Source organism: Camelus bactrianus, chromosome 18, assembly GCF_048773025.1.
Source record: "Camelus bactrianus isolate YW-2024 breed Bactrian camel chromosome 18, ASM4877302v1, whole genome shotgun sequence".
Classification (NCBI taxonomy): Eukaryota; Metazoa; Chordata; class Mammalia; order Artiodactyla; family Camelidae; genus Camelus; species Camelus bactrianus.
In genome coordinates, this window is record NC_133556.1 from 457,580 (window position 1) to 484,455 (window position 26,876).

The 26,876-nt window shown below is 51.8% G+C and overlaps 1 protein-coding gene across 16 annotated transcripts in view; it reads left to right on the forward strand.

Annotated features, from left to right (window-relative positions):
- The first annotated feature begins 494 nt into the window (after window positions 1-494).
- The window catches only part of SUN1 (Sad1 and UNC84 domain containing 1), a 42,073-nt gene continuing 15,691 nt past the window's right edge, over window positions 495-26,876 (forward strand). Inside the window, exons 1-15 of one of the 16 annotated variants that reach the window (XM_074345462.1) lie at window positions 505-603; window positions 4,897-5,063; window positions 11,905-11,963; window positions 12,389-12,485; window positions 17,220-17,369; window positions 18,810-18,976; window positions 19,855-19,881; window positions 19,988-20,173; window positions 22,263-22,313; window positions 23,321-23,503; window positions 23,888-23,971; window positions 25,359-25,457; window positions 25,927-26,020; window positions 26,506-26,564; window positions 26,726-26,871. In XM_074345462.1, coding sequence (XP_074201563.1) covers window positions 12,409-12,485; window positions 17,220-17,369; window positions 18,810-18,976; window positions 19,855-19,881; window positions 19,988-20,173; window positions 22,263-22,313; window positions 23,321-23,503; window positions 23,888-23,971; window positions 25,359-25,457; window positions 25,927-26,020; window positions 26,506-26,564; window positions 26,726-26,871 — 1,323 coding nt within the window. In that variant the 5' untranslated portion in view covers window positions 505-603; window positions 4,897-5,063; window positions 11,905-11,963; window positions 12,389-12,408. Of the gene's footprint in view, window positions 604-4,555; window positions 4,628-4,896; window positions 5,064-11,182; window positions 11,316-11,904; window positions 11,964-12,388; window positions 12,486-17,219; window positions 17,370-18,809; window positions 18,977-19,854; window positions 19,882-19,987; window positions 20,174-22,262; window positions 22,314-23,320; window positions 23,504-23,887; window positions 23,972-25,358; window positions 25,458-25,926; window positions 26,021-26,505; window positions 26,565-26,725; window positions 26,872-26,876 lie in introns of those variants that run through there. The other 15 variants (XM_074345463.1, XM_074345465.1, XM_074345464.1 and 12 more) reach the window with 15 other exon arrangements.

Genomic DNA, 26,876 nt, shown 5'->3' on the forward strand with positions numbered 1-26,876 from the left:
TCCTGGGCGGCCGCAGGACCGGCGACAGCGGACGCGTGGGGAGCCCGGGCCTGCTCTGCCAGCGCGGGAGGGGCGCACCTGCGGCCCAGCGCGCACACCTGGGACGTGGGCGGCGCTCGGGCCGCACAGGTACGGGGGTAAGGTGGGAGCGGACAGGGGCGGTGCAGGGACGGTGGAGACCGGGAGGTTGGCCACGAGGCCGGACCGGCGCGGGGTGGCCTGGCTGCTGCCGGCGAGTCGGGGGGGGGGTCTTCCTCCAGACGAGGACCCTCGGCGAGACGCGGGTCCTCTCCACCCCAGGCCTTCCTTCCCGCCCTCCTGCCCCGCCCCCTCCCGCCGCTCGCCGCCTCGGAGTCACGCCCACTTCTCCCGCCCCGCGGCTCGGCCTCAGTTCGCGATTGGCTGGGCCCCTACGTAGGCCGCCTTCGCATTGGCCGAGGAGTTTCAAGTGGCGCGCTCGGAATTGGTGGACGTCCGCGTTGCTCCCGCCCCCGGCCCCAGACGCGGTGCACGATTGGCTGGCGGAGGCACGGTCTCTCGGGCCTGGGCGGTGCGGCCGAGGCCTGGGGCAGCGGTGGCGGCGGCGGCGGCGGCGCGAGGCAGGTGAGCTCCTGCCGCGGGTCGGGGCGTGGGTCGCGGTGAGGCGGGGCCGGGGCCTGGGCGACCCTCACGGCCGGCGGGGCAGGGACCGGCCGAGCCGCGGGCTCCTCCCGGGCCGCCAACGGTCGCGGCGGCTCCTCGGCCCCCGGCCCCCCGCCCCCGCTCCCCCTCCTCAGCCCGGCGTCCCCGCTCCGGCGCCGGCGGGCCCTCCTCCCCCCCAGCCCCACCCACCCCTCTTCAGCGCCCGACGCCCCCTCCGCGGCCCCGGCGCGGCCCCCCGCCCCCAGCCGCGCGGCCCCAGGACGGCGCTGTCCCGCCCGCGAGGGCGCGGCTCGCGTGCCCGGGGTCGCGGGCGGCGGTGGGGGTCGCGGGCTGGGTCCGCAGACGTCACGGTGGCGGCGCGCGCCCCTCCGACCCCGCCGTCCTCGCGGGTGGAGGCCGCCGACGCCGCGGCCGGGCCTGCCGCCCCGAGCGCTCGCGGGCTCCCGGCGCAGCCTGTCCCCTCGCCCCGCGTCCGAGCTCCGAGGCGGGCGCGGGCCTGGTCGTTTGCGTGCTTTTCGTTGGGCACTTCATAGCTGCTCCAAGTCTGTAAACTCGGATGGTTCGGGGGTTGGTTCTGGGGAATTTTCTCAGTTTATTTTCTTTGACAGCTACCTTTTTATTTTCTCTTTTCTTAGTTTTCTTTTTTTCTGTGTGTTCTGGAATTACTATCTTTTGAGCATTGGATCTCTTGGGCCGGTTTTGTGTTCTTTCATCTTCGTCTCTCTGTTCGACTTTCTAGGAGCTTTCTCAATCTTTTCTTCTAACTCACTTGTTCAGCATTTCTTTTTGGCCGTCATATTTTAAATTTCCCAGAGCGCTTTTGGTGATGGGGTTTTTTTTCCATCTGAAACTTAGTAACATGTTATTTCGTAAATGCAGTAGCATCATCGCATTCTCCCTCCATAGCCTCATTTTTTGCCCCCTTGAGCCTGCCTTTCCTGAGACGTCAGGTGATTCTGGTTGAACGCGTTTGTCTGAGAGTGGGGCCCTGCCCAGTGCTTTGCAGGTTCTGTGCACCTGCGTGGCTGCTGTCACTGTTGGCTGATAGGACGGGCTGGGATTCCTACAGGGACACTCAGTGTCATTGTCCTTAGATCCTTTTATTGGGCCTTTTAGATTCCCAAAGAAGGGCTTTCCAGTCTCCTGCCTCATTTGAGAAGTTGGGTAGAAGAGTATGGATGTGGCCTTCGCAAATCAGTCAGGAAAAGCTCCCTTATCCCCCTTTTCAGGGAGGCATCCTGGAACTCACCTGTTCCCCTTGAGAACCCTTGGTTTGATGCTCCAGTCTTTGGGGGAGGGCAGGCAGGGCATCCATGCACGGTGGCCGTGTGCTTCTTTTTATTGTGGTGGAACACACAACATAGAATTTGTGTTTTTTACCTGTGTAGGTCGTTGGCTTTAAGTACATTCTTCTCAGTGCTGCACAACCGTCGCTGCCATCCAGTTGCAGAGGGTTTTTTATCACCTTAAATGGAAACGGGTACTTGTTAGTAGTCACCCCCATAGTCCACTGCTCCCAGCCTCTGGCAGCCACTAATCTGCTTTCTGTTTCTAGGAATTTGCCTTTTCTGGATTTTATATGTAAATGGATTCATACAATATGTGGCCTCTTTTGGCTTCTTCACTGAGCATAATGTATTTAAGGTTCATCCATGTTGTGGCATGTGTCAGAACTTCCATTCTGTGTTATGGCTGGATAATTTATTATATGAATATATCACAATTTGCTTGTCCATTCAACATCAGGGTTTCTATTTTTTGCCTATTATTAGTACTGCTGCTGTGAATATCTGTGTACACATTCTTGTTTGAGCATCTGTTTTCATTGTTGGAGTGTATAATCAGGAGTGGAATTGCTGGGTCACGTGGTAACTCTATATTTAACTTATAGAGGAGCCACCAAACTTTTTTCCGCAGTAGCTGCATCATTTTACATTCCCACCAGTGGTGTGCAAGGGCTCCAGTTTCTCCGCACCCTCTCCAACACTTACTTTCCGTTTTGCTGTTGTGGCCATCCTAGTGACTGGGAGGCCGTGTCTTGTGTTGATTTTGATTTGCATTTTTAAATGACTGGTGATGTTGAGCATCTTCTCATGGTCTTTTGGCCATTTGAGTATCTTCTTTGGAGACGTGTCCATTCCAGTCCTTTGCCCGTTTTCTAATTGGGTTTTTTGTCTTTTTGTTGCACTGTAAGAGTGTTTTGTATTTTCTGAACACTAGACCCTTATCAGATGTGATTTGCATGTACCTTCTTTCATTCTTTGGGCTGGCTCTTCACTCCGTGATAGTGTCCTTTGATGCACAAAAGGTTTAATTTTGACAAAGCCAGATTTATCAGTATTCTCCTTTGTTGCTTGTGCTTTTGATGTCATCTGAGAAACAGCTGTCAAATCCAGGGTCATGAAGATTACCTCTGTGTTTTATCTAAGGGTTTTATAGCTTTAGCTCTTAGGTTTAGGCCTTTAATCCATTTTGAGTAAATTTTTTGTGTGGTGTGAGGTAAGGGTCTAACTTGATCCTTCCGCACGTGGATGTCCAGATATCCCAGCACCACTTGTTGAAGAGACTGTTCTTTCTGTATTGATTAGTCTTGGTGTCCTTTCAGAAAATGAGTTGACCTTAAATGTATGGGTTTATTTCTGGACTCTCAATTTTGTCTTGCTGGTTTGTGTGTCTGTCCTCATTTTGTAGTAAATAAGTTTTGAAATTGGAAAGTGTGAGTCCTCCGAAGTTGTTCTTTTTCAGGATTGTTTTTGGCTGTATGGTATCCATTGCATTTCCATATGAATTAAAAGGGTTAGCTTTACTCTGTTTGCAAAAAAAAAAAAAAAAAAGCCATCGGGATTTTGATAGAGATTGCATTAAATTTACAGCTTGGGTAGGGGAGTATTGCCATGTTAATATTAAATTTTCCAGCATGTGAACGGGGATGATTTCCCGTTTATTTATGTCTTCTTTAATTTCTTTCAGCAATGTTTTCAGTGTACCAGTCTTGTACTTTCTTAGTTAACTTTGTCCTCAGTTTGTTGTTCTTTTTGATGCGATTGTAAGAGGAATTGTTCTCCTTTTTTCCTTGTTTTTCATTGATGTGTAGTTGGTTTGTAGTGTTGTGTCAGTTTGGGGTGTACAGCATAATAGTCAGTCATACGAGGAATTGTTTTCTTAGTGGCATTTTTAGATTGTTTGCTGCTACTAAATAGAAATACAACTCATTTTTGTGTGTTGATCTTATATACTGCAACTTTGTGGAGTTTGTTTATTCTAATAATTTTTTGGAATTTTGTAGGATTTCTTAATGTATGGGATCATGTTTGTGAATAGAAGTAGTTTTACTTCTTCTTTTCCAGTTTGGATGCCATCTGTTTCTTCCTCTTGCCTAATGGCTCTGATTAGAGTTCCAGTGCGGCCTTAAATAGCAGTGGTGAAAGCGATGTCCGTGTCTTCTTGCTGATCTTCAGGGAAGGTGTTCAGTCTTTCACAGTTGACTGTGGTGTTAGCTGTGAGTTTTAGTAAATGCCCCTTGTCAGGTTGTGGAAGTTCTCTCCTATTCCTAGCTTGCTGAATGTTTTTGTCATGAAAGTGATGGATTTTGACAGGTTTTTCTCCTCTACCAGTTGAGATGATCACATGGTTTTGCCTAACTGCTTCTTAAAGAGACTTTGATCATTCGATTTATCCTGTATTTTGGTTCCATTATACACTCTCACTTCCAAATACACAGGTGTCACTATCACAAGCTTTTGGGGATTCCACAATGGAAACTGGGCTATTTCAGTATTCCTCATGCAAGCTTATGGTTAGGCTTTTTCTAGTCTAAGTCAGTTTTCATTCATCCACCTTACTTTCTAGTTTCCGACTTCCTTGCTACTGTTTTTTTTAATCCTTTTCAGTGAATGCTGGGCACTTCTGGTAGAGGTGGTAACACAGGGTGAAGCCATCTTGCAGCGTTGCAACACCTGGCCTTACCTGAATATTGCACGGTGAGGTGAGAGCCCAGGGATCGCAGGGCATTTCTTGGCATCCAGTGCTGATTCAGGCTGAGTGGTCCTGAACACGTCAGAGTCGAGCACCCACACCGGGGTTTGCAGGACAGGTGGGAACAAGATAGGGGTGGCACCAGCACAGGTGGTGTCGCTGGGACTGTTTCAGTGGGTGTGGGGCTCGGTGCCGCCTGCAGGAGGGTTGCGGTAGTGTTTTGTTGATGGTAACCATCGTTTTCTTTCTCTTTTTTTTTAAATTTGGACTCATTGCTAGTTTGGACAGCTGACCCTGTTGGGTTCCCACGTGTAGGAGACGAGACTGTGGAGCTGCGTTTGAAACTGTTTACTTCCTTTGGGCCACAAGAAACTTAGGATGACAGATGGAAAATGCAGACCATGACGTTGCTGTTTGTAACGTGCTGTTTATTGTAATCACATACTGTAAGTGACTCTGCTTCGTTAAGTGATTTGTGTAATTCGTTAGTTGGTTTTGCAGTTTGAATTTTAATCTGTAATCAGGCTGCTAGTTGGATGCTTTGTTTTTCATTTAGTCTTGTGCGGTCACTGGCTGTCAATTTTAGTTTAGGAAATAAGGACTGTGTGACAGATGGTATTAGACACTTGCGCAGAATAAAAGCACAGACTTCAGTAGCCTGAAAGTAATCAGGTGTAGATGGGAGGTTCCCGGTGGAACCTGAGGGGCTCTCCCAGGGGCCTGTGTGGCCTGAAGACAAAGCGGTGCTTTGCCTTTTGGCCTTGGTCTTCGTTGCTGTGCTCACTTGTCTCATCTGTAATCAGTATTATTGGAAGGTGGGAGCTATGTCTAGAATATGGAAAACAAGATCAATTTAAAGATTTCTTCCCTAACTGTTTATGCTACAGACAACCTTTTCAGTACTGGGAAGCACTCACTTTTAGCCTGGTGCTTCCCATCTGGGAGGGCAGAACCTTAAAAGGGTGGTGGAGAAATGGTGTGGATTAAGTGTTTATGTTCATAGTAGAAATAAAGTCCTGGGACTGCTGTTTCTAGTTATCATTCCCAGCTATAGTGGGAAATAAGACAGAGCTGACCACACTGTTCTGATTAGGTAAGGAAACGTCAGAAGTGCTTCAGATCCATGAGGAGAAGGGGAGGAGACCAGATGCCCGTGACCCTTCCTGCTCTTCCCGAATCTGTCTGGCATAGGGGGCGCAGTTTTCCATGGTATGGTCGGACACGGAGCAGATCAGGGCGAGGGCAGCTCAGGACTGTTTTCAGCTTAATGGCAACACAACATGATAGCAGTGGGTTCTCCCACTTCTCTGGGCACCTGCAAGCCGCTTGTTGGTTCTGCAGGGCAGGGTAGCTCCTGCCCTCAGAGAATTCATGGTCTAGATGGAGAGGAAGGCTCATTAGTCAATAAATATTACCATTTCTGTTAAGTGGTGAATGCCCGGGAGCAGTACAGTTGGCACCTAACGTGGATATGGGGGTTTGGGGGATCCAGGAGAGCTTCGTGGAGGTGGTATCTCAGCCGTATCCTGAGGAAGGGGAGAGGTTATCTGGGAGTGATTGGGGTGGAATGAGACCAAGGAGTGGGGACTGAGAAACCAGGAGGGCATCTGAGACGAGGAAGGAGCACAGGAACCGTGTGCCTGTCAGAGTGGCCCTGAGGTGTCGGACGCTTCCAGTGTCGGGGGGAGCCCGGAGTCACCGCCGGCCCGGCCGCTTGGTACCTGAGCTCTTGCCAGGGGAGGTAGCGTTCTTCTAACAGCGCTGGTTGTAAGGAAATTCGGCGTGTTCTAGGTTTGAAGCAAATGATAAAACTATGTCGTTGATACTTTCTGTGTTCTACGAAGAAAGGCCCTTTACCATGACAGTACATGGTCTGACCTCGGAACACTGATTAACATCACGGAGGGGAAACGTGGCTCTGACCGAAGCGCTGGGAGATGAAGCATGCAATAAGGCACCTTCACGCAGAAGGAGGCGTTTGCCTTAAGGCTCAGCTAGTGTGCTTGATGATGTCTAATAATAAAAAGACCCTCCTAGCCTGCATCTCCTCCTGTTGCATCATTTCCAAAGAGAGGAAAGACTCATTGGATCGTGGCTAGAAACTGTCCGGACAGAGTTGCTGCTGATGACAGCTGGGTCTTGTTGAGTGTTTCCGCCTCGTGCCAGGCGGCGCTGGGCAGGCTAGGTGTCTTAACTGATGAAATCCTGTAGCTGCGCCCTGGGGTGGGACCGCGTGTGCCCTGCAGTGGTGCCACAGTTCTTACAGCAGAGTAAGTGGAGGAGCCAGGGTCGAGGCTGCTTCACAAACGAAGACCAATTTTGTTTTGAAAATAATAATTGCTGGGCTGTTTAAATTATGAGCTAGATTTACTCTTTAAAAACTGCTTTGAGTAGTAACAAAGGAGTAAGTGAAAAGTAGGCGTCCCCTTCTTGTAATTTACCATTAAGTTTACTGTTGTATTTTTCCAGAAATTTAAAAAACATATTCAAGTATATATATAATACATGTAGCACTCTATAAAGCCCTTTCAAATATTTTTAGGTTGTAGTCATTTGTTTCTGATTCTCTTGTTTAAATAATTATCACTTTTAAAGATTATCATTGTAAATCATAGCTTTTCGTAAATTAACAGTGATTTGCTTCCTTAAAATGAAAAGATATGTGATACCGATTCCAGTTTGTTGTGTTGTAGAAGTAATTACGTTGAATGTGATCTTTGGAAAACAGTCATTTCTAACCCAATTTATGATTTTTTTTAATCTGTTCAGAAAAATAACTTTTTTAAGTCTCTGCATTATCTAGTTTTAATAGGATTAAGTCTGAGCAGAGTAGTTATGTTAAGATTAAGCACTACATTTTACGGTGCACTTCTGGATTTTAGTTTCCAGGCTCTTCTCCACGGCACACGTGACGGTGGAACACCTGATTGCGCAGGGCCTTGCGAAGCCAGCCCTGGGCGATAGAGGAGTGGTGAGGGTGGGGTTCGCCTGCATGTGTGTCAGGGCGGGGGAGGGCTTGAGGGACTGCCTGTTGCCAGCCCAGAGCGCCCCTCGGAGATGGAGACAGCACCAGTGGCAGATGGCCGTGTCTGGAGCCGTGCCCAGAGCAGGAGGAGGGCGCTGCCTGTCACTGCCCCCTCGAACTGCTGTTCTTTCTGCAGACGGGCTGCAGGTTCTGTGGTCACTTCCAGGGTGGAGTGCCACTCGGACGGGGCCGATGAGGCGTCTGTGGGGAAGCTGTGCGGCCGTTTCTGTTCCGGCTCCGGCTCCCATGTCTTCAGTGACTCCCCTGGTTACTAGAAAGCTGGGTCTGTAACTTGCTTATCTTATCTTTGTAAACACAGTGCTTTTGGAGCAAATTCCAATTGTCTTATGCTTGTCTAATGAAAGTGGTTTCCCCTGCATGATACCTTGTGTTTATGTGGAGAGAAGCAATGCTACTGGCCGACCTCAAAGTCTGCCTTTTCTGGTTTTTCCTTACCACTGGTAGCATTTCCTAAGAAGATCCCGTGTGCTGATTTTACTTGAGAACCGTTAGCGCTTTTATGCTGTTGCTGTGGTTTTGCCATTTGCTTCGAGCTGTTTCCAAGCCTTTGTGACTTGTCATCATTGATACTTTCCAGGCGTGTTTTCTAGGTCGTCACAGAATTAGTACAGACTTTCTAAATAGTTGAGATTCAAGTTATATGTGGTGGTGGAGCCAAAATCTGTGTTTGACCAAAGTATTCAAGAACAAAACCTGAGCTTTGGACTTCGTTTCTAGGGCGTGATGGGAATATTACATGTAGTGTGTACGGGGCAAGGTAAAGGGTATCAGAGGAGAACAAAGGGTAACTTAAGAAGAACCTCAGCTCTGATTTTAAAACCCTGCTGGGATCTGCATGTCTGTAAAGATACGAATTTACACTCTTAGGTTTGAAACCAAAGTTTGCAGCCTAAACAGAAGACCTCTCCTCTCACCTATGCTCGCTGGCTCACGTTCTTAGCCACTGGTAAGAGCGGGTGACAGGGAGACACTTTGGGTAGTTGATAGGCAGAGCTTCCTCTTCCACTTGAAGCTGTCACTCTTGGCCTGCCGTCTCCTGAGGTGAGGGCTTTTTCCCCGTTAGGACGGGCAGCTCAAAATCAAAAGCTGTCCACCCTGAAAAGCACTCTTCCGGAGACAAGGGAAGACTCTCTTGAGCACCACAGATCCCCTCATGCCTGTCTGCTGGGCTGACTGGCCTGGGGGCTCACTGTGAGTCCCACTCCTTTGTGCAGCCTCCCCCTTCTGTGGTCCAGGGTGCTCAGGAGGAGTGGGGCCCGTGAGGAGGTCATACCAGTCGTGACACCTGGGGAGAGGAGCGGCCTGGAAGGGACTAGAGAAATGAGGACAGTGGGGCCTGGACAGGGCATCTCTTTGTAAACACACAGATTCTTTCCAGGATTTTCTGATGCCACTGAAAACGTCTTCAGTCCATTTTTCACTTTTTCTCTCCATGCTATTCAGAGTATGAATGCGAACCCGATCTCCCTTGAGTCACAGGCTGAGGCTGCTTCAGGCCGTGTGGTAAGGAGGAGGCTCTAGAGTTACGTGTGGGCTTTAATTAGCAGTGATGTCAGTGGAGATGGAGCAGCATGTTGAAAGTGCTAAGTGCTTGTGTTGGTTGTCAGTAGAACTTAGAACTTGTCTTGAAACTGCACTTTTGCTGTTCGGTGCTCTGATCAGCTTCTGAGAGAGGCCGGAGCTGGCCTACTAACCTGTCGGCTCCAAGGTGGAGCAGTCAGAGCTCCCAGCGGACTTTGTCTTTTATTTAGGTCAGGGACAAGTGGATCTTCCATCTCAGAGATTGTTAAGTCAGAAGGAAAAAAGTTTGTTCCTTAAAAAAAATGTAAATCATTGGCTGTATAAGATTTTCCCTCAAATAATAAATGCTGGCTTCTGGGTGTTTGTCATGCGTCAGGCCCTGCCTACGTGCATCATTTCACTTAACTTTCTTTTACGTTATTTCATTTTATTTTACCCTGTAATTTTATCTAATTTTCACACTTATGAAAGGAACTAAAGGTTAATTTTAAACTATTCTGAATTGATATCATGGTCTTTTGAGGGAGAAAGAAAGAGAGCAGGATCGTTTGAGGAGAAGGCTGGTGTGGAGACGAACGGCCAAGTGAGTGCTGGTGGGGTGCGCCCCTGCGGGGGCCCTGGTACCCCTCTTTCTGCATCGAGCTGGCCGTGGCCTCTGCAGCCACTGCTGCTTTGGGGGGTCTGCTTGGACAGGGATTTTCTGGGCTGTGGAGCAAGTCATGGCCAGAATGGCATTTCCCTGGGCCCGGGGTCTGATTAAGCAGGGACCGGATTCTGCGTGTAGCTTTATACGCAGGTGTGTTTGACTGGAGAGCAGACGTGACACTCACGTGGTCACTGAAGCACAGTCAGAATGAGCAGAAAAGAGGGTGTGTGATCACTGCTCTCCTCGCTGTAGTAGCTGCTCGGCTGAGACCCCGGGCCTCCCTCCGCCGCCCTCCCGCCTTTCCCCTGCGGCTGCGCGGCCCGGGTGCTGAGCTGTGCGCACCCAGGCTGGTGCTCTCGGTGTGCTGCGTTTGGGCCCTGCAGTCCGTTTGTAGCTCCTGTCGTAACACATTTAACCAGAAACCTGCTGCTGAGCCTGTCACTCAGCTTGTGCCTCTGTGCTGTCGCCTGTAGGTTTTCCATGCCCCTCTGCTGTGGTCTTGGCCTTGATAGGAAGTTGGACGGATGGCCAGTAGCTGCACTTCTTTTATGTCAGAAACAAGGAGTTAGATCTCTTTCTAAATTGTGGCATAAGGCCTACATTAGACCCGACCAGGGTAGGATGGCCCGGCTCTGTGTCTCCTTGATGGGAGGCATCAGGTCGGACTGTGTGGGTGTCGCTGGTCCTGCACCTCTGATGGCTTTTGAAAACACCATTTGTTATGCGTTTGAAATTAACCAGTCTCTTTCTCTTAGGTAAAGTGTGAGAACATATTGATGTAACTTTAAAATAAAAAGGCTGTGAGTCCTGGCACAGTTCCTCACGGGCCCTCACGGCTCCCTCTACACCTCTGACCCTTTCAGTGGCCTTGTCAGTAGCGCTGCACCCCCCCACCCACCCACCCACACAGCGTGCTCTGCGTCTCCATGGCCAGTCACGACGTGTGAATTCATTGCTCCCTGCAGGACTTGGCTTTCTGGCACCTGCCACTCGCTTGTTTATAACACTGTAAACCGATCCAAGAAATACTGAGCTCACTGAGGACCAACTGAATGCCGGTTGTAGAGAAGTTGGTAGAAATCAGCAGCAGTTAGAACAGCTTTAGTCTGGGTTTGAATAATGGTCAGCAACGCAGGTGTAATGAAACATTAAAGTGAAAGCTCACTTTGGGAATGAAATCAGGAAGTTTGGGTCTTGTTAGCCAGTAGGTAATAGGGAATTTCAAGAATTGGCTCTCCACCCTTGAGGCTGAGGGCAGCAATGGGGCATTGATACTGTTACGGTTGCTTGGTGAGTCGTGGCTACGCCTCAGCGCAGTCAGAGCCATTGTTACACTGCTGCCAGGGCGTGGCCCTGGCTCTCCGGGGGCCCTGGTTGAGCTGGAGGTGGCTGGGCGCTGGGTGCCTGTGCGGGCGCAGACCGCAGGCTGGCTCCGTTCCTCAGTGTCTGCGCGGTGGACCTGCTTAGAGTAGGCAGAGTGAGCAGGTACTGGACAGATACATGGGTTAAATAGATCATTTTACCTGGAGAAAGAGGTTTAAGTGTATATTAGGAGAATGACTTGCACTCCTCCCTGGGCTGTGGGCCAGGTTCTGAGAAGAGCTGGCGGTTGTGAAATTAGTGGGCACACACTACAGTTTTTATCTGTGAATGGTGGTCTTTATTTCTGTGGGTACCTAATTTTTAAAAGAATATTTGGACTGTTTCAAAGACTATGGGGTGAACTTACGTACTTTTGGCTTTGTTTATAGAAGTCGTTTATACCTAAATGTTTTTTGTCCAAGTTAGTCTTTATTTTTACGTTTATCTTCCTTGATTTCTCAACAACAGACTATGATTCACATTCCTACGAGGGTGTGGTTTTTGTTTTTCTTTTGTTTTGTTTTGTTTTGTTTCTGAGTGTGTGTGACTATTTTTAGCCAGAGGAAAGTTTGAGTCATTCCAAAGAAGTCTAGATGACAACCTGAAAAACAATATGCTCAAAACTTTTTAGTTTAAAAATAATCTGTGTTTTCCTTTGGGGAAAAGTAAAAGTATATGCAGTGCTTAAGCTTATCTGTTACTCCCCCTGCAGCTTCCTGACTCTGAGAAGCGCCGCTGTCTGGGAAGGTGCGGGAGTGCTTGGGGCCTGGGGTAAGAGTCAGTTCTGTCGTCCTTAAAAACAGTAAAGCTTACTTTAGGAGAATGAGAACGTGTGGCGCCTTCAGGAATTTGAAACTACATTCTAAAAAGGGGTCTGAGTACTTCCGGTATTCTTTGGAAACTGCCCCAGTTTTCATAGTTTTGTGTCAGTCTTGCCGAGGATTTCCCCTTGTTGCTTCTGTAGATTTATCACTTTAGGGCACTAAGTATAAAAGCCATGTTCCAGACCTGAACCATGAGAAGACTCATCTCCCTTGCTTAAAAAGTAAAACAGAACAAAGCGAACAACCGCTCTCCTGGTGGTGTCTGAGCAGGTGTTGGCACTGACATCTTAGGCAGGCAGGGTGTGTGCTGGGCTGACCCAACGTTGTGTGCTCCACCTCTAACCGCCTGCATTGCTTTCCCGCCTCCTGCAGTATGAGCTGAGACGGTGACCATGGACTTCTCTCGGCTCCACACGTACGCCCCTCCGCAGTGTGTGCCCGAGAACACCGGCTACACGTATGCACTCAGGTGAGCACGCGTGCGTGTCAGCGCGGGCTTGCCTGTGTGTGCTCCTGACTGCCGCGAGTTAGTGGGAGCTTGCTGGTGCTTGCAGCCACTATTCTGGGTTGAAAGTGGAAATATCCGTGAACTTGACCAAATGCTATGGCTTTACAAAACTGCTAAACTGGCATGGAAATTGTGAGGTGGTTTTGAAAACTGTACGTTTCTGATGACTCAGTGGTGATTCATTGCAAATGAATTACTGTTTTAGACTCCACCCAGGTGGCTGTGGTCTCAAGAATACATCCGTGTGGTTAGGGTTAGTGTTAGGGTTTTGCGATTTAGGTTAATGGTGGAGTATTTTAAAGTTAGCAGAAGTAACCTGGAGAGGACTTGCCTCTGAGCGGAGGCGGCGTGAACAGGGTTTCGAGGAAGCCCAAGGTGTAAAGAACGCTGCTGCTGTCAGGCCCGGCGCTGCGTCTCCTGCTCTCATTTATATCCCCGGGGGGGGGGGCGGGCGCGAAGGCTTTGCGCCTCGGGAGTGGTCGACTTGCTCTCTGCCTTCCTCGTCCCCGAGCAGGGCGGCTGACGTGAAGCTTCAGCGTTACAAAGCCGTGGGCCAGCCCCACAGGGGAGAGCGCGGCCGGGCTGGTGGAAACCTTTGCTCCCGGCAAGACGCTCAGAGAGCACAGGGAAAACGCTGGTACCTGCTTTATCAGTGGCCTGTCTTCTGAAGGGTAAAAACGTAATTGAAACCTAAAGAAATTTGAAAGGCATTTTAAGAAAGAAAGTTTTTTTGGTGGGGAGGTAATTAGGTAGAAAGAAACTTTTTAACAGTGTTGGTCAAATCTCACATTTGATGATCTATTTTTATTCACAATTTTAGACCGTGTCACACATTCCATAGTAACACACTCTGCTTTTGTTAAAAAGCCCTGTAGTAGTTTAGAACAGAGTGAGTGGGCCAACTCAAGTACAACTATTCCTTATTCTGTATTGTGGAGCATAAAAAAAATAATGATAATTCTTGGTAATTTACTTTCAGCTTTTACAAGCCATGCGAGATGTAGGTTTTGCTGCATCTGTCTGGGCCTCTCGGTGGGAAGGCAGCTGCGTCAGTTTCAGCAGCTCTCCCCACAGGCGCGCGGGCAGGCTGGGGTGGGGAGACGGGAAGTCGGGGCTGCGCTGGGAAGCCAGACTGTAGTTGAGGGCAGTGGGAAACCAGTGAAGGGTTTTAAGCAAGGAGTAGCGTGCCCAGGTCTGCGCTCAGGTGTCTGCTGTGGTGTGGAGAACGGGGCGGGTGCTGTTCAGGGATTGTTGGCGGCACTTAGGTATGCCGCGGTGGGCCCGACCAGGGCAGGGATTCCGGGGGTCATTTGGGAGTCCTGTGGAAGCGAGGGTGAGGGAGGAGGCATGGTGACATTCACACTCTGGGTCGGGCAGCTGGATCGAGGCACGAAGAGGGGAGGTTGGGGACTAGGTACCAGGAGAGCCCATGAGACTTAGAGGCTTAGATGAGATGTGGCTGCCAGGTCCGGTCTGGTCATCAGCGTGTCCTGATAGGATCACGAAAGCCCCACAGGGGCTGGGGCACTGGGGCCCACAGAGCCCAGGGAGATGCAGGAAGCTCGAGGGCTGTGTGCAGCCCGGAGTTCCAGCTGCAGGAGGCCAAGCCTAGAGGTGGGGTGTTGGGCTGCAGACCAGCGCCTTCATTCTCAGCCGCAGGCCTTGCCCAGCAGTGTCCAGAGACAGACCTGCCCTTGCTCTGTCCTCCTGCATCTCTACACCCTGCCTCTTCTTTGAGGCCTCTCTCTGGCGTCCAGCTCCAGGGGAACCTTGTCATCCCGGAGTCTGGGCTTCCCTGTGGCCCTCTCCCTGCAGCCCTCGGGCCTCCTGGCCCAGCTGAGTGTGTCCGCCTCCCTCCGTTGTCCCCCCAGACCTTCCCCTTACTAATGAACTCCCTGCTTTGAGCCGCTGGTCTCACTGCTACCTGGGTGGGCCCCTCGCCCACGTTTCTGGTCACTCTGCGCCCTGGTTGACCGCCCTGGTCTTCATTCTCAGCAATTCCAGTAAACACGCAGCGGGTCCTTGAGCAGCCCGGTCCTTCCGTTTCTCTCACTGAAGTGTCTTTGCACTGTGGACAGCGTCAGATGGCGAGGAAGCTTGGAGAATCGTGAAGAGCCCCTCTGCCTCTCCCGCGGCTTCAGCAGTTTGTGGCACTTGGTCTGCCACACCGGTGGGCTGTTTTGAACCAAGTCTCTGAAGGAGAATGACATTTTTAAGAACAACTAGCTAGAATACCAGGTGTCGAGGGCCTGAGGGGTGGGGGTGGTGACGGAAGCGAGGAGTAGAGAGTCTGGGACGGGACTGTCACCTACTTTGCCAGGCAGCCAGGCGTGCTGGGCTGGGCACAGAGGAGGTGACCTCACCCCAGGAGCTGCTGTCCAGAGCCGCACAGGAAGAGCAGTCGGGCTCCTCCGCTGAGAATGTCGCCCGGCCGCTGGGACCGAAGGCCAGCGGGGCAGGGGAGGGCAGCCGGGGGAGGCTGTGGCGGTCAGCGGAGCAGGGATCCCGGTGAGGCAGGACGACTGCGGCCAGAGGTCCCGGAGGACGGGTGGTGGCGGCCAGGACGTCAGAGGGCCGGGGCTGGGCCTCTGCTCAGATCAGTGGTGCTCTGAACCATGGGGGTTTGGTCAGACGCGTAGGACTGCCACTGTGCATGACTTGCTTGCCCGCACGCCTGCCCCCAGGGACCGGGCAACTCCTCGAGTGTGTCCCCGGACCCAGCACTGGCCGCCCGGGCTCTGCTTAATGGCTTGTTGCTGCCCGCCGTCCACGTCTTTTTCTGGCTTTCACCTGAGGCAGTTTTTTTTTCACTCTTTCAATTAAAATTGCATGAGATGCAGACAGAGGCTCTGGTCACACTGGAAGGAGCACAGTCAGGTCCGCGCCCCTCCCCGTGGATGCTGCTGGTCTCCCCTGGGCGCTGAGCACTGTGCAGCTCAGGGTGCAGGTGCCCGTGGCCCTCCTCATTTCAGCCCCAGGGCAGATGATGGCCACCGGTTTGGAGAGAACCTTCCTGGTGTCTCCTGTGCTTTTATGCATCTGTGTGTGTCGGACATGGCTTCATTTTGCAGTTTCTTTTCTTTAACACGAACAGGGTGATGCTGGAGTATTGCTTTTTCCATTTAACAGCACATCTTGGCGGTCTCCCTGTCCCTGTGAGCGTCTAGATCTTTGTATTCTGACGGCCTCGCCCCACACGGCACACATGGGCCCATTTGCCTCTCCGCCCCATGAGTGGGCGTCTCTGGAGAGCAGCAGATTGGCTGTGTCCCGGGGCCCCTTCTGACCAGACTGACAGGTACGGGAACACCCTCTGGTGGCGGAGGCATCCCAGTCGTGTTGGGAAGCCAGGGCCCCGTCTCCACTGCGGTGGTGCTGACGTGTTCCCGGCACTGGCCAACGTGTCTTCTCAATGGCCTCTCCGAGACACACCCGGCTCGGCATGGACAGCGGCCAGCAGAGCTGCACTGCACTGTCCTCTCTGGACGTTCAGGGCTTGTCAGTGCCTGTCCTCTAACCCTAACCCAGATTAGGAGGGAGGTGGGGCGGGGCTTGGTCCACACTTGGCCTTGAACTCAGTGTCCTCACTGTTTATTCACGGAGGCCCCTGCTCCAGCCTCTAAAGTTAAGAACACTTTCCTCAAGTTACTTGTGATGTTTCAGATGGGTGTGACAGCTTGAAGCTATTTGTATTAATTTACTGTTGGTTTGATTTAACCATTTTAAGTGTCAGATCTAATAAGTTTATAATGAATTTGATACTGAAAATATTTTTATAATGTAAAATAAAAAGCAGAAAAGTTCCTAAGCCCACTCACTTTCCTAAGATATTCCTGGCTCACGCCACACACCCCCACCTCCTGCAGAGACGCCAGGAGCCCCGGGGGCCCCTCCTGCCCCGGGCTGCCCCTCCATGGCCGCTCCCCTGACCCCGTACCGCAGGTGGAGTCTGGCTGCCGCCCGATCCCCCCTCACCACCTCCTCCCCACGGCGCCTGTGGCCTCTCCCTCCCTCTCCCCCGCTGGGCAGGGGGTGCACCTCTGGGCGGTGTCCTTCACGGCTTGAGTGAGGGGTGCTGTGTGGGTGGCCCCTGCCCCTGGAGCTGCGAGACGGGTTCTGACTGCTGTTTCCTGATGAGGGGAGCTTGCTGACAGCTCGGAGGGGTGCGTGTTCAGGGTAAGATAACCGCATGGAGGCGGCCAGGCGGCTTGTCTCTGGCTCTGTGGCGAGGCGGGCGCAGAGCAGTGGTGGTGGTTCCCCCACTTGTTTTTCCTTTTCTCCTGCCGTCGGGTCATTCATCAGCTCGCTGGGGAGCGGACTGAGGGTCACGGGTGGTCCCTGTCTCCTGAACTGCTGTGTCAGCCAATGTCTGCAAGTAAATGGCTGACTTTTAATGATGTTGACCTGGTGCTGCGTCGGTGGGGATTCTTGTGAGTTGAGTGAGTCCTCACGCAGCCCTGGGCCAGCTCTAGACAGGATGCTGGGCAGCCCTTTCATAGGTGCTGTGCTCAGAGCCGGTGTCCAGAGTGTCATTGTGGGTGGGGCCAGCTTGCTTTTAGTCTGTAGGAAAGCTTCGGTGGTGATGGCTGTTTTTAAAAATTACAATAGATTGCATGTTCTGTTCATTATGTCTTCAGTTTGTTTTAAAAGTGGGCTGGAAGCAGTGTTTTATCTCTGAAGGTTTTTTCCTTCTAGTTCAAGTTATTCTTCTGATGCTCTGGATTTCGAGATGGAGCACAAATTGGATCCTGTATTTGATTCTCCAAGAATGTCACGCCGCAGTTTGCGCCTGCTCACCACAGCACATGCCACAGAGGACAGCCTGGCCGCGGACAAAGGGGCCAGGTGAGCGTGCTGCCGTCCCTGCCACTGACACTCCAGCATAGGGAACCTAACACTCAGGCTCTCCGCCCGGTCAGGGCGGCACTCTGGAACCTGAGGATATGTAGGTGCACACGCAGTCACGTGGAAAGTCACAGCTTTGCTGTGAATGAAGATGGAGACCGGGGTTGGGACGTGCGCGGATCTGGTGTTGACAGTTTCCACGTTCTCTGCTCACGGAAACTGCAGAGGGCCGCGGCCACCTGTCACGTGGACACAGCTGCACACACAGGGCCAGTGTCCACAGCTCATCCTCATGGCAGGCCCCGAGCTGCCCTAGCAGCGTGGATGCACGGAGTCTCGCTTCACATCTCGCTGCAGATGGTCTCCGTTAATGCTTTGCGTCTGCTTGTTTAAGTCTTTGTGAACTGACAGAGCATGCGTGAGGTTCAGCTGTTAACTTGTATCTGTGGCTGTCCTGTTCACTTGATTTCTGAAGTCTCCATGTCCTCATCCCCTGTTTGTCCCCAGGAAGGAGCAAGAGTGAGCAAGATCTCTGTCATTCAGAGATAAAAAGTCACAGCTAAGAATGATGTGTTTCCAGCCTGAGCTGTGGTCTCAGGAACGGGATGGTGGCCAGTGAGACAGGTGGGGACACTGACTTCAGGCCAGGCTGGGCGCTGGCATTGGTAGCGGTGCCTCCCCAGGCACGGTTCACGCATGCACCACACACACTGTGATCACCTGCAGGGTTGCGTTCGAGAGTGAGGCTCTTTGACCTCAGCCTTGGACAGTCCAGCTCCGAAGGTTCCTGACGAGCAGCTGAGTGGCGCACTGTGGGGCCCCCAGCTGTCACGGGCTGGTTTTCTGTCCCCTGGGGCGAGGCACCTGGGGCTTCATGTCTCTGTTCCCTGCTTTTCGCCCACTACTTGCTCCCTGGAGGGCGGGTCTTCTGTCTGCCCTTCTGTCCTGCCTGCCTCGGTGCGGGGAGTCTCAGGCGACCGTCTCCCAGGGCTCTGTCATCATCGTTTGTGTGGATTTGGTGCATAAATGGGTCAGGTTACAAAGGAGCAGGCCTCTCCTTGTTGTGCGTGTCGCAGGTCCGCCTTCCCTAGCAGCTGAGACAGTGCGGGGTGGGTGTGTGCACGCGCTCATTTAAGGACGGGTGGGGCTAAATTTATAAACCGTAATTTTTAAATTTAGGTCATTTTTATTTTCCAGTTATTGTAAGTTTGAACCGTTTTGGGGTCTTGGGACCCAAGTATCTGAAAACTACTCTGTATAATATGTAATTTTAGAAGGAGCTCCTGGAGCCCAGCCTAACAATCCCTTATTTAGGTTTATAGACGCTTCACTGCAGCAGAAAGGACATGCTATTCTCAGGCAAAGGCTTGTGTCAGTGAAATGTAGTCAACTGTGCTGGCGAGACGGGCTGTGAACTTGCTTCTCACTCCTTTCTTGTAGGACTGCAAGGCAGCGCCGGAGTGCGAACAAGCCGGTGCTGAGCATACACCACGCCTCCAGGAAGGCCCTGGCCTCGGCTACTGGCCAGGGCTTCTCTAGCGGGGTACGGCCGCCCGTGCTGGATGAGTCCCTGATCCGTGAGCAGACCCAAGTGGACCACTTCTGGGGTGAGTTGCTCTCAGTAACTTCTCGGGTGGTTCTGGGAAGAAGGGAGGTCATGGCCGGGCTGTCCCTCTGCCCTCACTGTGGGGAGAAGTCCCTGGAGGGGGAGGCTTTCCTCCTGACTCAGGTAGGAAGCAGGGAAGCTGCTCCCAGCTGCCGGTCCCCTGTTGCGATGTGGAACGGCAGGTGGTCGGCGCGGCCTGGTTTTCTGGCTGCGTGGCCTCTGAGGGGTGTTGACGCAAAGTCGCTGGGAAGTTCACCGGCGTGATCTCAGGTTCAGGCGTCTCTAAGCAGCAAGCAGATGTGGTACTTTTGACCTATTGGAAAGCATCCCGTGTAGACAAATTGACACTAGGAATTGATGTGGCTTGTGGCCTGACTTGACTGCAGCAGTGGCAGGGTGGCCCCGGTCCTCGCAGCTGACGTGGTGGCCGCAGGGAGCCGAGGCGTTGGTGGGGACGCAGAGCTGCTTGCCTGTGTCCACTCGATGTTCACGTTGGCCTTTCTGGGGGAGATCCAAGGTCCAGATTAGTTCCAGAAGTTTTATGTGTGAGTCTGGGGAGCATTGGACTCATGTTCTGTTTCGCTCGCTGGAAGAGCAGTTCCCAGGCAGTGAGGGAAGCTGGTGGTGAGGTTTCTGCCTGCTCTCCGCACACGTGCATGCGCGTGTGTGTATTTTCTCCAGAGACGTGCTTTCACCTGGAACTGCAAGTATCTGCACGTATCTGGAGACATTTCTGTTCCAGGCCTTGTAGGAAATGAACCTCGACTGGTGCCGTGATGCTGATTTTTGTTAGCCGCTGTGACCTTCACGGCTGTGTGTGTTTTGTTCTGTTTTGATAATTTGAGCTGAACAGCAAAAATACGTATGTGTGTTTTTCAGGTCTTGACGACGATGGAGATCTTAAAGGTAATCATTTTGGTCCTGTTTCGTCCCTGCATTTTCAAGGTGGAAGTTTCAGTTAGGTGTCTGCAGATTGTAATCATCAGGTCCGTCTGCTTTTTGAAAACTTCAGGCGGGAGTAAAGCTCTCCTTCAGGGAAATGGCGCCATGGCAGCAGGGCCGGCGGGGGCGGCCGGGAGCAACGGCTACACCTGCAGTGACTGCAGCCTCCTCTCCGAGCGCCAGGCCTCGCTCACTGCCTGCGCCGCGGCCCGCGGCCCATCCTCGAGGATTTACTCGAGGGACAGGAATCAGAAGCGTAAGTTGGACTCTTATAGACGTTAGAAAAAATTGTGTGTCCACATGTATCCTTTTCTTCTTACATACCTGGTGTTACAGGCCTCAGTGTCTGCACTGTTTCTCCTATAAACTTGACCTCAAAGTGATGCTTTAAAGGTTTAAGAAATGCACCAAAAATTAGTTTTATCCCTCCTTCAACTTGCACTTTGCGTGGTGGTGCCCAGGAGTCTGGAATTGTGTGAGTGTAAATTCGGAGGGAGGGGAGGAACCTCACAGGGAAAAGGAACCCGCTGTGCTGCGCGCACCTTCAGGGGCATCCGTGCCTTCTCAGAGCTGCACAGGCCCTGCGTGCTGGGGTCACTGCCCAGCCGCCCTTTGTTGTGACAGCGAGGGGGCCGGGGCCAGGCACATGGGGCTGTTGGTGTGTCTTCTGGGGAAAAGTGTGGCTGTGCTGGTCGTTCTGGAAATTTGTCCCACTTTCCTTAAATTGGTCTGGAGTGTTTTCGAGGAGAAAACAAGTTGTGTTTTTATCTGCTCGGGGCTTTTATTATCACTTCCCTGCTCTTTTAGATTGTGATAGTGACCTGTCGAGCCAGCACTCATTTATTACCTTTAAAAAACATTTCTGATTACTTGAGTAAAACATTTATCAGAGAACTTTGGAAAATCACCGAGATGTGCGAGGAAGAAGATTAAACTCTCCCGTAACCTGCCGCCGGGCTTTCTGTCGCACCATGGGGTCGCACTGTGTGACTTTGTTATACAAAAGTGTTTACTCAGAATACGTGGAGCTTTTCATAGTCAAAGGCTAATTCCCACCCCGCATTTTCTTTCCTTTTGTTTGTACTTACATTCTCACTGTAAAACCTTTAAGTAGCACAGATAAGTTAAGTCCCCTGTCCAGTCTGGTTTCCCTTCCAGAGGGACCTGCAGCTAATCCTGATGGTCCCCTGTGGGCTCTCCTGCTCTCAAGTGAGGTGGGGGTCGTATCATGCAAGTCACGGGTGCTGTCCTGTTGGCATTTAGATGCCGCTGAATCTCGATTTTGTGGACCTAGGAAATGCAGAGCTGGTCCCCATCTTCCCTTAACTGCTGTCATGGTGCGCGCAGGGTTTTGCAGCTTTTTTCCTTTTATATGTTAGTTGAGATTAACTTCATTCTTTCTATTAGATTAGTTGCCTGTCTAATACTGCGGTTTTGGTTGTATATAAATTTATTTAATCAGTGTCTAGTTGGACATTCAGGTTCTGCTATTTGTACACTTTTAAAAGCAAGATTTCTTTGGGTGTGTTTCCCTGCACACGTTTGGTGCTTGCACAGATCTCTGGGAAAGGCAGGCTGGGTGCAGGATGCGCTTCGCCTCCCCCTGGCTGTGTGGCTGCCTAGTCTGCACCTTTGAGGTTCAGGTTGAGCATTCTTCTTGACGAAATGTGATTTTCTGGTCCACATCAAAGAGGGTTTAAAAAGCTTCCACGCGTTTTCCTTGGGACATCCAACAGTCCTCAACAAAGCAGATGCCGAGAGCAGACCCCGCTCTCCCAGGAGGACTGGAGTCTGGGTGAGAAGCGGTGAGGTTGGGGACCCCTCCCCCGTACGACAGTGCCTCACTGCCCCCAGCCTCCAGGCTGATGGCGCAGGAGGACCCAGGCTTCCGATCCAGACGGTGTCAGCTGACTCAGGAAAGATAGGTCGTTCCTTTGAAAAGTTGTCAGTGGTCTTGGGGGCACAGAGCAGGGTTTAGCTTATTGATCCCAGTCTTCAGAGAAGTAAGGACTACGTGCCTGCTGCCTGGTGGGGCAGGTGTGGATGGGCAGGCGCGGGGAGCCGCCGAGGCGGATGGGGGGCGGCTGTGAGACCGAGGCAGCGGCGCCTGAGGGAGGAGCGCCTTGTGAGCACGCTCTCCTGGGGAAGCCACGGTCAGCGGTTAAATGTGTGTATAAACTTTCCACCCAGCAGCTTCTAAATAAATAGTTACCACTGCTGAAACGAGAGATTATGTACAGTTTCAGTTGAAAGAGATTCTTCATTCGGCTTCCCCAGACCGCCCGGGGCTGTCCTCCTCTGCTCTGTGTGCTCCCACTAACCCTTTCTGTTTCTCCTTTTTTAAGGTGTTGCCGATATAACGAGTGAAAAATGGGGTTTTGGTGTCTTGATTGTCGGTGGGACAGACCATGTGTTACCTCTTCTTAAATTTTTTCTACTTTTACCAACCTCTGTGCACGGTTCACACCCCCGAGGAGGACACGGGGGTGCGAGGGCGGGAGCACAGGGTCGGCCCTGACCCCGGGGGCTGCTGCCCAGGGCAGAGCTCCCCTTCACTGAACACCTGCTCTTTCCTCAGGCTATTTGGAGTAAGAAAAGCTCTAATTGATGTGTTTCCAGCCGTTCTGCCTGAGACGCCTCCCGTCCCCGCCAGCCTCGAGCCCTGTTCTGCCTCACCGGGCTGACCAGGCTTGCCGGGCCGGGCTGCGTCTGAGAAGGCAGACAGCCCCCCAGCCCGCCTGCTGGAATCAGCTGTAGAAACAAGCCTGATTCTTTGTCTGCCATTTAAAGGAACTTTTGTTGAAGAACAAAAGCTTCTAGCAACCGTGGCTTGTAGACTCAGCATATGCACTTCGGGGTCACAGGGGGAAGTGCGGGGGTCACTCTGTCTCCCCCAAAGCCCGGGCCCTGATGAGTCAGGGCAGAGGGCTGCCAGGTGTTCCTGGTACAAGTGCTCTGTGGTTTAGCTGCCCCCTCAGCGGTCTTGTTCCTGTTTCTGTGTCCCTGGTCCCCTGGGCAAACGCGGGAGCCGACGCCCTCATGAAGGCTCTCAGCCAATAGCCCTTCCCCAAGGTGGGGAGGGGGCGGAACTGCTGGGCCGCAGGTTGGGTGAGGGAGGCTGCTGGACAGCCTCGGAATGTTGTGTATGTGTAAATAGCGTCGGGTGAAGTGATCGCAAATGGGGTATTTTCTGGAACAATCCCACGAGAGAGAATGTTGACGGCTCTGCCCCTCAGGCCGTGCTGCCGCTGGTCACCGCGGCTCTTCCCAAGTTGGTGTCTCTGGTGTGGTGTGAACCACTCAGCAAGTTGGTGCCCGAAATGGGTGATTTGTCTGCCTGACCTGTCAGGGAGGAGGTATGGGCTTTGGGGGAGAAATAACTGTGTCCACGGTTTCTTGCTAGGCGGTGCCTCTCTCTGCGTGGACAGGATTTTGTGGCTGGCCAAGTCCTCCTCGTCATCTTTTTCTTCATTCTTAGTTCAACTTTTCCAAGTGGTTTTAATGAAGCTCAATTATGAATCAGAAAATTACAAATTGAAAAGTTATGAATCAAAAGATCCTGAGTCAGAAAGCCATGAATCAAAAGGTATTAAATACTTTTTTCCTCTTTTTCCACCAAACAGCACTCTCAGGGTGGAGAAGACACTCTTTCCCCAGCTTGGCGCTGCGCCCACCTCCCTGCTCCGTCTTCACGGCCTTTCTCTGCTGCTTTCTGTGGGTCTCTGTCCGGGTGTAATTCTGGAGTTTTCTAAAGTCTGTCAGTGTGTAAACATTTTTAAAGTTGCTTTTTAAGTAAAAAGTTAATGCACTCATCTTTTTTTATTCTTACTACCTTTTAAAAGCAAAAAATGTGTTTGAATGGTATGTAGAACAGTGATGGTTCAGAGCAGGTGCTCTGGTAGCGCGTGGCCGGCCTGGAGCCGCCGCCCACCGCCCGCGCCATGGCCCTCATGCCTCCTCGCTGTCGCAGGTCGTTCCAGGTCTGGCGGGAGAGCCCATGGGAGCCTGCGCCGCAGCGAGGACGGCCGCCTGCGGGTGCCCGGGGCGTCGCTGTGTGAGTATGGCTGCCGCCGGGGTCTGGGCCGGGGTTTTGTGGTTGAGTTTCCTTGTCCTTTCAGACCGCCGCTGCTTTGCCCGGTTCAGATGAACGGGTGGGCACACATCTGCCCAGCGGGCGGTGATGGAGCAGAGGTCGCTCCTGTGGCTGCAGGGCCCTGTCCCCCCAAGGCCGCGCGGGTTCTCGCTGCTTCTCCGCTCTGTGTCCGGCCTGTTCTCACCAGCGCGCCTGTTCCTTGTTTGTGTTTGGAACTCAAGTGCCCATTAAAAGCAAACAGGAAAACAATAACCTGGGTTTAAACCATGGAGAATCTCTCTTTTGAAAAGCTTCTCTATAAATGAACTGACTATAAATTAAACGTAGGGAGAGTGACTTCTGTGAGGTGAACTGAAAGGTTGAGGAGAGGCTGGGACCCCTGCCCCGAGCCCTGCGGCAGGGGCCGCACCCCAACTGAGATGTTTTCCAGTTGTTTCTGTGAGCTTCTTGGGAAAGGGGTGCCTTTTTACGCATTTTTCCCCCTAAGCTGAACTTCAAAATTAATTGCTTAACTGTTAATGAACAAACACAAAACAACAGATTTTTTTAAAACATGCCCTTAAACCGAATTTCTTTGCACATCAGTCATGTTGGAATTAGTTTATAGTTCATTATACACAAATGCTCACATACATGTGTAAGTTTCAGCTGTTACTCTTGAAAAAGTGAAACATTGATTTCATGAGCAGGTTTCTGCTTTACCATCTGTGTGACTTGGGGTCTAAAGTTTGTCGTATTTTATTCTGTCAGCCAGTGCTGCTGCGGGTATGGCTCCAGAATGCTCTCTCATGGGGAGTTTTAGCCTTCAGCACGATTTCCGTGTTGGTGTTGGAGTAATCGTTGTCTCGCCCGGGGCATGCTCGTTGCTGATGTCTGTGGGATTCCACTTGCCTGATTGTTTTGGTGGGTGGGGGTTGAGGGAGGTAGTCAGGTTTATTTATTTTTAGAGGAGATACTGGGGATTGAGCCCAGGACCTCGTGCGTGTTGAGCCTGTGTCTAGGCCGAGCAGCACCCTCCCCCCACATTCCATTTGCTCTAAACTCCTGCCTCGTTTCCCCACACAACCTGCAGCCACCACCCCTGTGGGTCTGTCAGAAACGCCTGTGTTTCGTTTACGCACATGCAGGCAGAAGTGAGTGAAAACCACTCAAACCCAGGACAGGGCTTTTGTAAGTTAGTTTCAGCTTCGTGCTTGGGCTTAAGATGGTTTATTGTTGTTTTTCTCGAGAAGAGACTCTCAACTACAACACGAGGGAATTTTGGTGAAACAAATGCAGGCGGTGGGCCCCGTGTTGTAGCCATGGGGCTGGCATGTGAACGTGTTCCCCCCCATCTTCTCTGTCACAGGCCACTTCTTGGTGCGGACGCTGCAAGGGGTTGAAGCTGTGGGCTTGTGTGTGTCGAGGACGGTGTTGTCGGCGCTCTGGTTGGCGGTGGTTGCTCCAGGTGGTTATTTGGGCTTTCCATGTTAGCGCTCGCTCTGCAGGTCTTGGCAGTTAAGCACTTGCAATGTATCGTTTACCTCACCAGGTGAAACTCTCATTTTTGGTTTGTGTGCTTTGATCCTTGCTGTAATGCGTTTCAGTCTTCATCACTTCGATGTGCTAACGCTGGACTGCACCGTGCTCGAGATCACACGGGCTGTGCTTCCTCCTTTGTCTCGTCTTGTGCCCTGATCGGCGTGCATCCTGCTTGGTGCCTCGTGTATGTCCCTTGCGTGCGTGTGTAGCTATTCCTGCTGGGACAGCTGAGCGTCATCTTAACACTCCTCGTCCCTGATTTCATCTTAGTATACTTTCAGAGTATCTTTCAGCCGTTTCCTTGTGCCTGTAGCTCAGCCTCCACAGAAAAGCCCGTCAGGAGCTTGGTTGTCCTACGAACACTGCCTTAGACTGCGCGCTGTCTTCTCTTTCAGGGAAGGCGGCCTCGGAAGCACTCTGGTGGCTTGGGATCGGATGGTACCAGCTTGTTACTTTGGTTTCTTGGCTGAATGTGTTTCTTCTTACAAGGTGAGGAGACTGACACGGGGTCAGCTTGCTGCCTTACAGAGCTGGTTTTGTGCTAGCTGCAGGGATCGTTTGATTTAACCATTTTACATTTTGCAAGGTGCTTTCATCTTGCTTACTTTTCCAAACCCCTCCTGTGAGAAAGGAGAGGCAGGTGTCATCCTTGAAGGAAACAGAAGTGTGCAGAGGTTAAGTGACTTGTCCGGGATCACCCAGCTGGGAGGGTGTGGTCAGCACTTTACCTGACCTTCGGCTCCTGCTCGCTCCAGGTGCTTCCCACCAGCAGGGGCCTCATGGGCCCGGGTCACCGCATTGTGGGCAGGTTCCCCGATAGGCACACACCTCGTAGGAGCCGCTGCCTGTGTTGCTCGGACTGGATTCCATTTAGGATGGAGAAGGGGGCATTTGGTATAAAATTATTTGGAGATAGGATGGTGAAGCCTGCCGTTTACTTTTTCCCAGCTAAATATTTTTCTTTTTCTTCTTAGGTGCCTTCGAAATATTTGCAAGTTTTTAATCTTGCTCATTCCTCTGCTGCTCTTACTAGGTAGGTAAAATTTGGCTTTGCTACTTTAGATGGTTGCTGTGTACACACACACGTATATTAGTAAAACAGATGTTAGTAAACCAGCGAGAGAACTGAGCACTTATGTACGTTTTTTGAACAGCAGTGCGTGCGTGCTCGCATTATCGCCCCTCTCTTTCAAGGTGCAGGAATTTCCTTGCGGGGCCGTGGTGACCTCCTTTCTCTCCTGCCTGTGCTAAACTGGACACACGTGTACCGGACGCAGAGGGTGGACGGCCCCAGCCACGTGCTCACACCCGATACTGCTCATCTGCAGCAGCCCCTGGAGGTAAT